General features: G+C 36.8%; 1 protein-coding gene across 1 annotated transcript; it reads left to right on the top strand.

Moving 5' to 3' along the window:
- The first annotated feature begins 8,548 nt into the window (after nt 1-8,548).
- Nucleotides 8,549-13,662, top strand: LOC104457244 (cytochrome P450 CYP82D47). Its single transcript, XM_010072182.3, has 3 exons — nt 8,549-10,013; nt 12,044-12,320; nt 13,123-13,662. The coding sequence occupies exons 1-3, from the start codon at nt 9,072-9,074 to the stop codon at nt 13,488-13,490; spliced, it is 1,587 nt and encodes a 528-aa protein (XP_010070484.2). The 5' UTR covers nt 8,549-9,071; the 3' UTR covers nt 13,491-13,662.
- Nucleotides 13,663-14,280: the final 618 nt, after the last annotated feature.

Genomic DNA, 14,280 nt, shown 5'->3' with positions numbered 1-14,280 from the left:
TGGATTTAATATGGTAGTGTGACAAATGGATAACATTTCTCATAGAGAGATTTCATTTGTCAGTCACAATTCTCTTACCTTAGGCAACACAAAAAAAACTTGTGCCACTAGAGAATGTCTTTATGGTTCCTATGAACCCACATATGCCTTGTCCTTACGGTTAGCTTTTTTTTTTTTTTTTTTTTTTAATGTATAACAAGGCATATGCACAAGGCTAATAACTGGATGTCCCTAGCCTTCACTTAAAGTTTATACAGTACTTTGAGACTTTATCAATATGTATTTAACATAATAACAACATATTTAAAAGTATTTTATTGAATACAAAAGTTGATACATATCAAACCGTTACAAAGTGTAACGAATACAGATAAAACCTTTATCAGAGTAAAGCCAAAATAGTTCTCACTAAATAACAGCATTTCATGATGATTCTAGGCTCATGCTAATGACATGTCGCTCAAATACACATGGGCGTAGGCCTTTAATTAGTGGATCTACAACGATATCATCTGTGAAAATATATTATATTATTATGTCACATTTCTGTACCGTTTTTTTTTAGTCAAAAATTTTGACTGTCATATATTTAGACCCATTGAGACTTCTGTTATTAATAAATAATATTATAAATTTATTGTCTCAATACAACCGTATGGGTTTATTTATAAAGTTAAAACGGTCAACTCCTTTATGAGATTCCGAAGCATAATAGCCCAAGTAACAATCTAAAAGAATGTTACTAACGCTGCTTACATAGTAGAATATGACATAGAACTTTATTTACTGCACTTCTTACTAACATAAATATATATGATGTTATTGATCTTATGTCATCATAACAGCTACCAAAGTGTACATTTAAATACCTTAATGATTGCAAGAATTGAACATATATGTAAATTAGTATATAATCTATTGTCATCTTTAAGCACCTAAAACCTTCTTGGCAACAACCCAGTTATCACGTCATGGATTTAACTAATATCTGCTTAGAAGTCTTGTCACAAAGACAATATTTAGTCTAGTATAAATTTGAGCATACATTATTGTTGACACCTAAATTTTGGCGACCCATTTAGACATTTAAAAATTAGGGGTTAATTTTATCCCTAAAAAAATAAAATCACATGGCATATAGTTTAGGAACATTTTTGTTGGACCGACGGCGAGTGCAAAATTTTTCGCATATTCCGTTCAGAATCTTCACACATTTATGCATCTTCGAACGAAAAGGAAAATTTTGGATAGAATATGTGAAAAATACAAAAGGGGAATATTGCACAAGGTGGATATATTTCAATGATATATTTAGGGGTATCATGCGCGAACAAAAAAGGAAAAAATATATGCCGTAGAGATACATTTTTAGACCTATATAATACCTCGCGTGCAATTTGTTTGAGGAGGCCACAGATATTGATACATACGGCCACATTGAGGGTTTTCTTCATCTCGATTGCTCGGCAAAAAGAAACGGAAGCCAAAAAGAGAAAAATTCCCCTTCGTTTTTAGGGTTTTGTAAGAGTCAAAAGGGTCTTGCTTTTGCTGAAAAAGTAAAAAAGGTGCAGCAAGAACAGTGACAAGGGAGAGAGAGAGAGACGTGCAGCAGAGCAGGAAAAAAAAAAGAAGAAAGAAGAAGAAGAGAAAAGAGGGTCTTCTTCTTCCTTGCCTTCCTCGCACAGCAGCTTCGTCCCTGCAACTGTCCGGACTTCACCTTCACGCGCACGTCGCAGCCTTCCTGGTGAGATCATCTTGTCCCGTAGCCACGGCGTGAAGTCAAGACGAGACGTTGTCCAGGTGCATCTAGAAGTCTCCAGCTCTCAGCTCGTCGTTGACTAGCGTACCATCAAAGATCAAGAAGCATCGTAGGGGATTGGAGACAAAGGATCGTGACTTGAAATTCTCGATGGAGATTATTTGTCGGCAAAGTCGCCGAAAATTCAGCCACTGTCTCAAGCCAACGTGAGTCGTGGCGCCTTGCTGCCGTGCCATTCACCGCAGCGCCGTGACGAACTCCACCAAGATAGCATTGCAAGCACACCGCGACTCACTCATCGCCGATCCATTGTTGATCCACCATGAGGCCAGACCGCTGATTCCCTCCAACTACGTAACGACGAACGGCACCCGTACCAACCAATAGCCTTGCGACAATCACACTGAGAAGCTGCTGCTTCGGCTGCACTTGCGCCGAAATTCACAAGTCCGGCCACGCCTGCACTTGCGCCCGTGTCCTGTTGCGGTTCTTGACGAAGTCGTTGTCCAAGTTTCATTATCCCTAATCGCAACATCCGACAAAGATTCAATACTGACTATCTCCTTTCTTGCTCGGTCTATCTCGGTAGTTTATAGATTTGTCTTTGCAGGCGTCCAGGTGGCTAGCTAGTTTTTTAAAGGTGGTCCCCAGTAGCTTCCAATACGTTCATATGGAGAAGGAACAAAAGAAGACCAAGTGAGAAGACATTTGGCCACCGTTCTTCTCCGGATTACTGGATGCGTGTCATCGATCATGCCCCGTTAAGCACCATGAACCATCATCGACCACGGTTTGCGATCCATCATCAAAGATCCTTTTTGCCGGTTCCAATTTGGGAAGCTTACTTGTACAATAATTTGAATTAGGTAATTATCTCGTTTGCCTTCAATTTGAATATTCTACGATTCAACTCGATTGAGAATATTGCATGATTCCTAAATTTGAGTGATAAGTGCACCCCAATTAGGATTTGTTGCCTAATTCGCAACCGCGCCTAAGTTTTTTTATTTCATCTATAAGGCTTTAGATGAAATAATTAATCGAGCGGGAGTAAAATTGATATTTTGATCTTTAAGGCTTAAGATCAATTTATCGATTTTATTAGCGAGATATTATCCCGTGATCTGAATAATGTATAGTCTGTCTTGACTTGATTTATCTTGAGATATGTTTGAGTTAGAATATTGCATATTTTAGGGTTTACATGTTTAGAATAGGAATTTTATTTCAAATTTAAAGAATTCAAAAAAATCAATTTAGGTTGCTAGATTTTAAATTGAGTTGCACGTTTAATTATTTGGCAATTATAAATTTCGAAAATTAATAAAATAATAAAAAAAATCATCATACACTTGTCATGTAGAATTAGGGCATATTTTGCATGTCATTGCATATTAGGGTTGAATTGCACTTAGTTTAATTTAGATAATTTTTTTTTAATTTATTATAAGTTTAGGCATTTTTAGATATATTGCATTTTAGGATTATTTAGATTAAGATAATATTTTAGTTTAAATTAGGATATGGCTCAACATAATGCCGAATATAAATTAAATAGGATCTCAATCTAGTTAGGTAATTTTCACATTTCACCAAATTTCGAATTTCATGAAAAATACAAAAAAAATGTCATATGCACATCATTAGAATTAGATTCATTGAGATGCATGTCATTTAGTATTTTTGCTAGGTCCATTTAATTAGAAACTGCATGACATTAGAATTAAGTCATTTAGTTAATATTGCATTGCACATTGCATAATTTTCATTAATTAAGTGAAAACAAAAAGAGAAATTGCGTGTTAATTAGAAACCATATCTAGGGTTGTTGATGTGGATTTTGAATTAACATTGCAGATACTTTCGTTGCTACGAGGTAAGTCCTGCATTTTCTATTTGCTTTCTTGGGTGTTAAATTGATGGATTGCGCACCCGCATGATCGCCTTGCATGTTAGAGAATTAAATTTAAAATCAATTCAAGCTGCCTGCCAAACATTTTTTCAAAATAAAAGAGAAAGGTACCGAAAGGGCGTTAGAGAAATCTAGCGTAACCAAGTCCCCGAACTCATAAATCTCTGGTTCGTAGGAGTAAAGTAAAACTCCCGTTACTTTACTTGGGTTTCTAATCGACCCACCAAAAATAGATTAGTGGCGACTCCTAATTGAAAAATCATTTGCATGTTATAAACTTGAACCTAAGTCGCGAATTGGTATGGGCTTGGGAGAGCCCGAGTTAAGTCTAGGCTTAACAATCCATTAGCCAAACCCTAGATGGTTCACACCCGAAAAATTGGTCGCGACAATTATACTTTTAAGTGTACTGACACAAGGTACACCATTTAACTAGATTTTCTCAATATCTAAATAAAGATAATGTAATGGATTCAGTCCATCACCCTTAACAACAGGAGCAATTCCTAACTTACAATGATGTGTATTGAATATTTCCAAAATACAATTAGCAAATGTCCTCTGAGATAAATCTAATAAAATCCAATATATATATATATAGCGAAAATAATCCTTTATAGACCTCAGTGCAAATGATAAAAGATGTCTCAAGGTCACTACTTGTAAGCAAAATATCATGTACATAGAATATGAGAAAAATAAATTTCCTCCCACTAACCTTATAGTGTATATATATTGAATTACTTTTTAATAATATTATTTGAAAACTTGCTTAAAACCATAAATAAGACTTTTCAGCCTACACACAAGTTTACTTAAAACATGTGCTGCAAAATCTTCCGATTGCACTATATAGATTTTGTGTTTATTTGATGTAACTCCATATAAAAAAAAAAAAAACTATTAATGCAATGTTCACTTTGAAAGAATCTTTAAAAAAATATTATAAAGAAATAATTATTTCTTCACTAACTATCCACCCCTCTTTCAGAATGAAAACTTTAGCTATCAATTTGGTTTTAAATTTCACAATTTTTCTTTGAAATCCTTTTAGTTTTGTACACTTATTTGCAACTAATGAACTTGTGATCTTTAAGCAAGTCAGTAAGTTTCCAAACACTATGATGTTTCATAAATTGCATATCGTATTTTATGGCATCTAATCACATACTTAATTAAGAATAAGAAACAACATTCATATATATCGCTAAACCAATCATGTAGTAGATATTGGAATCATACTCTCACAAATTGATTATATAGTTTCATGAAATAACCGATCGTCTTTCTCTAACAAATCTCCTGAGTAAAGTTACAACCACTTCATTCTACACTCTAGAGGTTTGAGAATTTTTCATCATAAACTATATTAAGAATAGTACCTTAAATCTCAACAAGTTTAATATACGGTACAGGAGATTCCATAATACTTGTACCTTCTTTAGGGTCATAAAATTGATACCCCTTTTAACAATCTGGGTAAGATACAAAATAATTTTGAGTGGATCTAAATTCCAACGCACTTAATATTGGATTAGATAACATCACTTTTGCATGACACCTGTAAATTTCATATGATTCAAATAATTTATATCCATTTTATAACTCAAAAGAAGTTTATGAAACAACTTTTGTATGTGAAAATGTTGCTTTCAAAATATCAGCCCACAGAAGATCGGATAAATTAATCTTACTAATCATACTCATCACCATGTTTAATATGGTGCATTTATGCATTCCGGCCAAATCTTTTTGTTAGAATTTTCAATTATAGTAATTAAGTTACCACCCAAGAATCTACCAAGTATATGACAAATGACCCTTTAAGCTATTTCGCATTGTCATACTTACCAAAATATTCACGGTCACTATTAAGCCCGACAACCTTTAAGACAAATTCTAATCGATTTATTCTTTACCTCAATAATTTTACTTCCACAATAATCTATATAAGTCTTTAAATAACCGTTAAGAGTAGACGGAATATCAACATTGTCAACTTTTCTACTTTTTCTTTAGATATGTGTGAGATCATTCATTAAATAAAATTTTTTTGGAAACAACCTCTTCAACCATATATGAGATATATATGCCATTAGGAATTAAACACAATCTTTGCAGATGTGTCCTAATTTTGATATTAAAGAAGACATAATTCAAGCCACTAAAGCTTTCATCATCTGCCTAACAGTGCAGCCCGCAGGCAAACCACTTTTCAAGTGTTCATGAATGGAACGCTTCATGGACAATAAATAAATTTTATTGCTCTTTTCCCAAGCAGCAAATCATATGTCAACTACTTAAAATTTGAAGTAGTAAAAAACTCAATAATAATTGAGTTATTAATTACAAAAAAATACCACCCACCGTTGCAGCGTAGAGGGTAAAGCTTGTGTTCTCCACCGAGGAGAACCAGGTTCGAAGCCCCTGTGAAGCAGGGAGGCTGAAGCACTATGTGGTGCCTTGCTCGGGGTGCATGGGTGGTAGTTTCCTGCTTGCCTCCCTGTGGTTTACTCTCCGGCTGCCGGCCGTGAGGGGGTTCCCTGGGTCACCAAAAAAAAATATGATTGAAAAAAAAAACAAGCAATGTATATAATTAGCATAATGTGAGTACCGTGTAACTTGATGTACAAGTACACATCTAGAGAGTTACACGCATAATCATATAATCACATTTGGGCAGAATAAATGACATATAGTTGTACACTCCCCACATGATAGTGGTTATGAAAATATTTTCTAATATTTGTGAATTCATCACCTTTGGGCATATGAACCACAAGAATCAGTCACTCATCCACCACATCATCATGCATCTCTTCATAACCAATACACAATCACCTCCTTTAGGAGTATGACCACGTATTAACTCAGGAGACATCACAATCATTATACGAGACCGATATTTCTCAAACCCAATCAAGCATGCCACTTTGGCGGTCACTACTAATTAAATCCTTGAAACTCTCTCATACCTGGGATATAAATTTTACTTCTCACATACACCATATACATGTGATTTTAATTTTAGTGATAGCGGCAGTATATCACTGAAATCACATATCATGCTAATTACATTGCTTTATTCATTAATAAAAATTAATTTATATATATATATATATATATATATATATATATATATATATATATAACGAATCTGAAAGACAGATTCCAATGAGATCACCGATCACAGCAACACAAAAAACTTCTCATAACAGAGAAAAAATATCTCTTATGCACCTCGATTATAAATTATCAGAACAACATAAAAATAATGCTGATATAGAAAATTTCTCACAAATTAACATCAATAATAATACAAGGTATACCAAATCGACAAGCCTGACAGCTGATTCATTATCACTCATAAGTTTCATAAGGCAAAAAATGACTCCAAAATCAACAACTGATTTATTAGCCAATTTTTAAGTAACAAATTATTATTGTAATTAACTAGTAGCCTATTAATTGAGTCAAACCAAAGAATCATGTATCTAAACTTTAACAATATATATTATTGCTCTATGTAAATGTTATCATACTCCTTAACTAAAAAAAAATATTCAATTTAATGGACATTAACCAGTGACCAGATGAGTTTATATACAATATGCAATGACTTAACTGACATGCATTACCCACATTTAGCAGATGTGTTAATTAGTACAATCAGTTTGGTCACAGGTTCTTAAGACGTCAATCATTCAAAAGTTACTAGCGTGTAAAGTAGTATGCATGAGCAACAAAAGTTTCTTGACTTTTACTATTTCTCATTACCTCAATACATAATACAAGTACTATCTTATAATGGTTGTATCTCATTAAGCCAGCTTTAGTTCACAATAAAGTTTAATTTTTATTAATGAATCACACAATTATTATGTTTATGTGATAACATACCTGTAACCCAACACTTGTATTTCCAAAAATCACAGAAAATACAATAAAAATACGCAAAAATACACTAAAAATACACATATTTAGGGCTTTGTATGTATTTTCACAAACATAAAATCATCAAACATCTAAAATAAATACACAACAAGATAGAGGAGGATCATACGAACCTAACGCCACAAGCCACGCGTCGATCCAATGCTCCATGCGCCCGTACGCGTTGCCTAAGTGTGTGGCGCGTGGAGCCCACGCGCGGGCATAAAAAGCCAGTCAAAAGACCGGTCCGACCGTCCAGTCCAATCGCCCGGTCCGATTGGTTGACTGGGTCGAGTTTGGGTCCGGGTCGCTGACGTCATCATGACGTTAGCACTGCGCATGCGTTGCACACACAAGCCATGCCCCGCGCATGGAGCACATCTCCGACCCCCTAGCGGTGCGTGGGGGCATGTGGGGCCACCCCCAGAGACGCGCTGCCCACGGATTTGCTCATCTCGTCGAGCTCAATTCGAATTTGTGATTTAATTTTACTTTTATTGTATGAAAAATCTCGAAAATCACAAATTAGGGAAAAAAATTTATGCGTTCGAGTTCTAGGGTTATGGTTGCTCTGATATCACATATTGGACGCAAATTGCGCAACCTCAAGATCTTCATAACTAGAATAAGAACATGCATAATTGAGTAAAAAGATTAACGTATCTATTTTGTGATCCATCATACTTTAAAGTGGAAGTAGAAAAGGGATTATCCACGCATCAAGTCATTCTCTTCTATTGCCTTCCATATCACTGGCTCAATGAGACGGCTCCCTCACCTTTAGCGTTAGGTAAACGCTCATTATATGAGGATACATGTGAGAATTAAGATTAAAGGAGATACTTGAATACTATTTATAGAGTTTCCAACTAGACCCTCTTATTATGGGACATGCTCAACTCAGCCCACACTAGCCAATCCCATATTAGACTAATTAAGAAATATTCTATCTCACCTTAAACCAACCCTATTTTACGGTAACTGTAAAAACAGTAAATTACAATATCAATTAATGTAGTTCACATTAGGAAAACTTAAAAAAAATAAAAATAATAAGATGACACTAAGTGCCAACAAAGCAATGACAATTTGCATCTTCAATAGGAAACCAAAAACCACGGTATTTCGTCACGAGTGAACAGGATAATTTAGCAGAAGCCGCATAGAACAACCAAGTCAAAGTGATGATCATCACGCCACAGAAGATCTATTCAAAAAAGAGCAGATATTTTGATGGTGCTCAGTGATTAAGTTGCTTAGGCTGACTTTTGGCTTCTGTCCCCCACACACTCCAAGCTTTCAATAAGAGATAAGGATTCATTCAGAATATATCCAGCTCCACTGGACTTTAAAATTTTGAGCACTCAATTCGATACATTAGAAACTGCAAGGAAATCAGCAAATGAGCTCTTAAAAGGAAACTTTTCCGGATAAACTCTGTGCTGCAATACTTCAGCAATCTTCATCATGGCAATTCTGATTGAGTTGCTGATAATTCTGATCTCAACCTGGGCACTGCTGATGGCCATCTCTCTCTACCGATCACACAAGTCCAAAGACCATCGCGATGTGCCCGAAGCCAAAGGTGGTTGGCCTATTTTCGGTCACCTTCCTCTGTTCGGCAGTAAGGACCTGATGCACAAAAAATTGGGTTCCATGGCCGAAAAGTACGGACCAATTTTTGCCATAAGATTAGGCTCTCATCGAGCGATCGTTGTGAGCAGTTGGGAAGTAGCTAAGGAGTGTCTCACTGTCCACGAGAAGGCCTTTGCCGATCGGGCAGTGATCACTGCCACGAGGCTCATGGGCTACAACGGTGCCATGTTCGGCCTTGGTCCTTATGGAGAATACTGGCGAGAGATGCGCAAGATTGCGATGACTGAGCTTCTCTCGAACCACCGGCTTGACTCACTGAAGCATATACGAGTTTTTGAGGTTGAGACAGCAATTAAAGACTTGTTTAAGGCCTGGATCGAAAAGGGTAAGCCCAGAAGTGGGATCCTAGTGGAAATGAAGTCTTGGCTAGCCGACTTGATGCTCAACATATCAGTGAAAATGGTAGGAGGGAAGAGATACAGTGGTTCAAACGCGGACTGTGACGAGGCTGAGGCAAATAAGTGCAAAAGGTCGATCAGGAGGTTTTCTGATCTGTTCGGGGTCCTCGTGTTGTCAGATGCGATCCCAGCTCTTGGCTGGTTGGACTCAGGTGGCTATAGACGATCGATGGACGAGACAGCAAAAGAGTTGGATGTTTTGGCTCGGGGGTGGCTAGAGGAGCATAGAAGGAAGAGATTGTCCTGCCCCAAAGACGATGGAGAGCAAGATTTCATGGATTTGATGATCAGCGCCCTCAAAGGTCGGAATTTTCCAGATTTTGACGCAGATACAGTTATTAAGGCGACCTGTTTGGTGAGTAGTTCTAATTTATAGTGTTTGGAAACTTGAACTGTGTACATAAAAGTTTGTCTGAGGTTATGCTAATGCATTCACTAAAGCTTCTGCCCCATCAATACTTGAAAACCTTAAGCATTTTCATGAATGCAATTTTGTTGAGTCATTTCATTCATAAGCAGCAGAAGTATAGTATTTTTAGTACAATCCATTGATAATTTAGCGATAGTAAACTTTTTACTTGTTTACATGTTTTTCCAAATACAATTTGATCATATCAAAAATTTGCAGGTAGATGTTGGTCTGTACTAGAGAAACATTTAAACTTGTGCAAACTACCCACATTTGGGAGTAAAAGGATCATTAGTTTCGATCCGGTCAATGTAAATTTTTAGATGCCGTAAGAAACTCTGCAGGAAATTGTTAATTCAAAGACAGGAAGAGTGATGCAAGATGTGTTGAGATCAGTGTACTGAATTAGTAAACTAAGATATACGGCCGATTGCAAATGGATCTTTCAACAAGCAGCTTGTGTTCTTTTTCTTTTCCGCTAACATCCAATAAAAGTTCAAGCGTTATGCAGTAATCTAGTTTTAGTATCCGGCGAACAACCATTTTCAATACGTTCATCTAGAGCAAATACCAGATGCTCGTGGGCAGATTTTTTTTGTGCTCTTGGAGCCATCTCGATCATCGGATTTGGAAAAAGACGATATTGTGACCCATTATAAAAATTAAAACAGATTTTTGGATCATACAAAATGTTTTAACTTGGGAGCACCTACAGTTCTTCCTACCTCGCATTATTTTGTTTACTAACAGTGAACTGATGTTTGACTTTTTGTACTCATCAAGAATCCATGCCAGACGGCCGATAGTTTTCTTTTCATTTCGCATTCATCCAGCAGATCTTGGCCTGCAGAGTGATATAAAAAATTCTTTCTGTCCTCGAATGAGGGGTAAACATGGTTCCAAGATCCTACCCTAAAACCTAAGAATCAAACTAGTAAAAACCTACGCAGTCTCAAATTCCAAGATATGCAAAATAAGTTCTAGATTTCAAAAATTGGAGAATCTCTTTTGATGGGTAAGTTACTTGGAGCTTAGAACCTATAACTTAGAACTTAAAACAAGTTTTTGTATATTTCTCTATCTATCTTTTCGCACTATCTTGTGGTATTCAATAACGTTCGGTGATTAATGTATAATTTCAAATTGTTAGTCTAAGCTTCCATTCTATGACTAAAATTTTTACTTCATTAATATTTCATATTCTTCGTATGTTTAATATAAGTTGTAATCAATGGACTGCAGTAGCAAGTGATGATCATTAAAAGTGATGATTCATTACAATTGTTCAATTAAGCATATAGGTGGAATTTGGGTAAAATTTGGAATATGTGATAAAATAGGTTATAGGTTCCAAACTATGCAGAGTAGGTTTCATGTTCAAAAAAATAAGAAACCTATTATAGCAGATAATTTTTGAATTTCAGGTGAAATGTATATGGAGCCTGCAACCGTTCATCCCTATCTTGAATGATGCTTCCTATAATGATTTGATAGAGAAAATAAATGACGGTGGAAGTTTGCATCTTTTCTATAACTATATCTTTGTACAACTGTACACAAAGAGAGGGACACTTGTCAGCTTTTGGAAGATGGCGTTAATTCATTGTCATCATCATAAGAAAATATCCAAAGCAGAAAGAAAACGGCACAAGGAGCCAAAGCAATAGGTACTGCCGCTTCAGAAAGATTCTTTCTCGGTTTTTCTATGCGGTATACGTGAGACTGCTTGTTCACCTGATTAGTAATCATCGTTGGGAGGGGATAGTTTGGAATTGGAGTAAGGTGAAATTGTGTAGCGTGAACCTAGTTTGATTCAAGCTCATTTATAAATACTGTGTAAATGGTTTAAATGGTTTAAATAGGAAATATGACATCGAAATCCCATTTGATCCTAACCATATCACCATCATCATCCGACATCTTCAACCCTTTCATGTTGAAGCACTTTAGTTAATCCCACATTTTCTTGGTTGTAGAACATGATAATAGCGGGGACCGATACTTTGACGGTGGCTATCACCTGGGCGCTATCGCTGTTAATGAACAGCCGTCGTGCATTGAAGAAGGCGCAACAAGAGCTGGACACCCATGTTGGCAAGAGTAGGCCCGTGGAAGAGTCCGATGTGAAAAACTTGACCTACCTCCAAGCCATCGTCAAGGAAGCACTGCGTTTATATCCACCGGCACGGGTGAACGGCCTTAGAAGGTCCATGGAAGAGTGCACCTTCTCGTCTGGCTTTCGCATTCCTGCAGGTATGTGGTCCTTGCATTTGAGCAAAAATCGGTCTCACATTGGACGTGGATATATAGCATGACACCTTTGGTATGAATAACATACTCTAAAATTGACCTGAGAAGTTGAGTCAGTTCACTAAATAAGCATGAGGTCCATATCTTCATCATCGCATCAAGAATGAACTGCGTCGTTGCACGATATCACAATTCCGGACCGACGAAAAAAGTTTAGAACTTATACTATCAAGATTCTGTGGAAAAGAGTTGGATTAGTTTTAAATGTACAGTGCGCGGAGTCTTCTTTTATATAAGCTATACTCACCATCATTAATTTGTACAATTAATTAATTTTTCAAATTACAACTACCCACATTCCCGTTGTTAACATATTTAAATAATAAATCACATTTTCATCTAATATATTAAAATTTTACAATAGTTAGCATTCGTTTCATCAAAATCTCACATGATATAAAAGCTAAAGTCTTGAGTTTGAATCTTTTCCCACCCCATTTGCTTTTTCAAAACTTAATTTTTTTGAGTAGTTTGCAGTAATCCAGCAAAATCTCACACTTGTGTTGGATGTAAGTTGTCTAATGATGGTTTATGAAGTCTCTGTAAAAATGCGAATTTTGTATCTCTTTCGTCTGTGAACTCGGAATTTGAGCCTGGCCATCGATTCAAGAGGGCAAGTCCACTTTTCCCATTTGCCAAACTTTCTGTAACTTTAACTTGTATCATCATTCCTCAAGATCTGTGCAAAATTTTCTTGTGTTTGCACTTTCTTCTGCAAAAGCTCTTACACTCTGTTATTGGTTAGGTACACGTTTGCTGTTGAACGTCTGGAAAATACAGAGGGACGAGCGCGTATGGTCCAATCCGGATGAGTTTCGGCCCGAGAGGTTCCTCACGACACATGAGAATGTGGACTTGAGAGGTCAGAACTTCGAGCTCATTCCCTTCGGCGCGGGAGGAGGTCCTGCGCCGGAACCTCTGGCCCTTCACATGTTGCACTTGGTGCTGGCTAGATTGCTGCAAAGTTTTGAAATAAGCACGGTCTCGGATGAAGCCGTGGACATGACGGAGAGCCCTGGCTTGACGAATATGAAGGCAACCCCGCTTGAAGTCATGCTTATTCCACGCCTCGATCAGAAGGCTTATGAAAGGGACGAGCAGGAGAATTTGTAATCTTTATAGTAATCACATTATCATGAGGAGAGCCACAAGCTCCATTTTCTCTTGAAAATTAAACCTAAATGTGCGTGTCCCACCTAAAAGGCTACTAAGAATGCAGTTAGGAACGAAACAAAGACTCGATTACAGTAAACTTGAAGCCATTACTTGAATAATCGTTTCTGTTCATATTTTGTTAGTTTGCAAATTTCATGGTATCAAGAATTTCCGAGTAGCTTTCATTTGCGCTTATGCTGGCAATGTAATAAGAGTGCGGCTTGTCCGAGAGATCATTTCCACACTGACAGAGTAGGATGTAGCTCTCTGTTTTTGGCGGATATGTCAACACGATTCAGCGAAGATATGATTGATGAGTCGCCAAATAGAGTACACACCGAAGATCTCTTTAGGGGAAGAAGCAGTTTCGGACAGTTCCGCACATGTTCGCTGGAAACCGGTTTTGCAAAGCTTTATTTTTTTCGTGTCTATTGCGGCAATACGCAATTCGGATATCCTTTCCCATGCCCTTCATTTCGTCACACATAGGATGAACAGGAGGACGCACATGTCGCCTCGAAATGAAAATCGAAAGACTCCTAGGACTTAAAAGGTCAAATTTGCACGATCCAGAAGAAGAGCATCTCTACAGGTTCATACCAGAGTTGAACGTGTGCGACTATCGGAAAACTGAACAGAGCCAAAACCAAGTACTTTGACTATCAAGCAATCTGAGGCTCCTAGGATTGCAAGTAAAAAATAAAACAATGACTCAATTACAATAAATTTGAAGCCAGTTACTTGAATA

Source organism: Eucalyptus grandis, chromosome 8 (genome assembly GCF_016545825.1).
Source record: "Eucalyptus grandis isolate ANBG69807.140 chromosome 8, ASM1654582v1, whole genome shotgun sequence".
Classification (NCBI taxonomy): Eukaryota; Viridiplantae; Streptophyta; class Magnoliopsida; order Myrtales; family Myrtaceae; genus Eucalyptus; species Eucalyptus grandis.
This window is presented reverse-complemented; position numbering and strand designations above follow the sequence as displayed.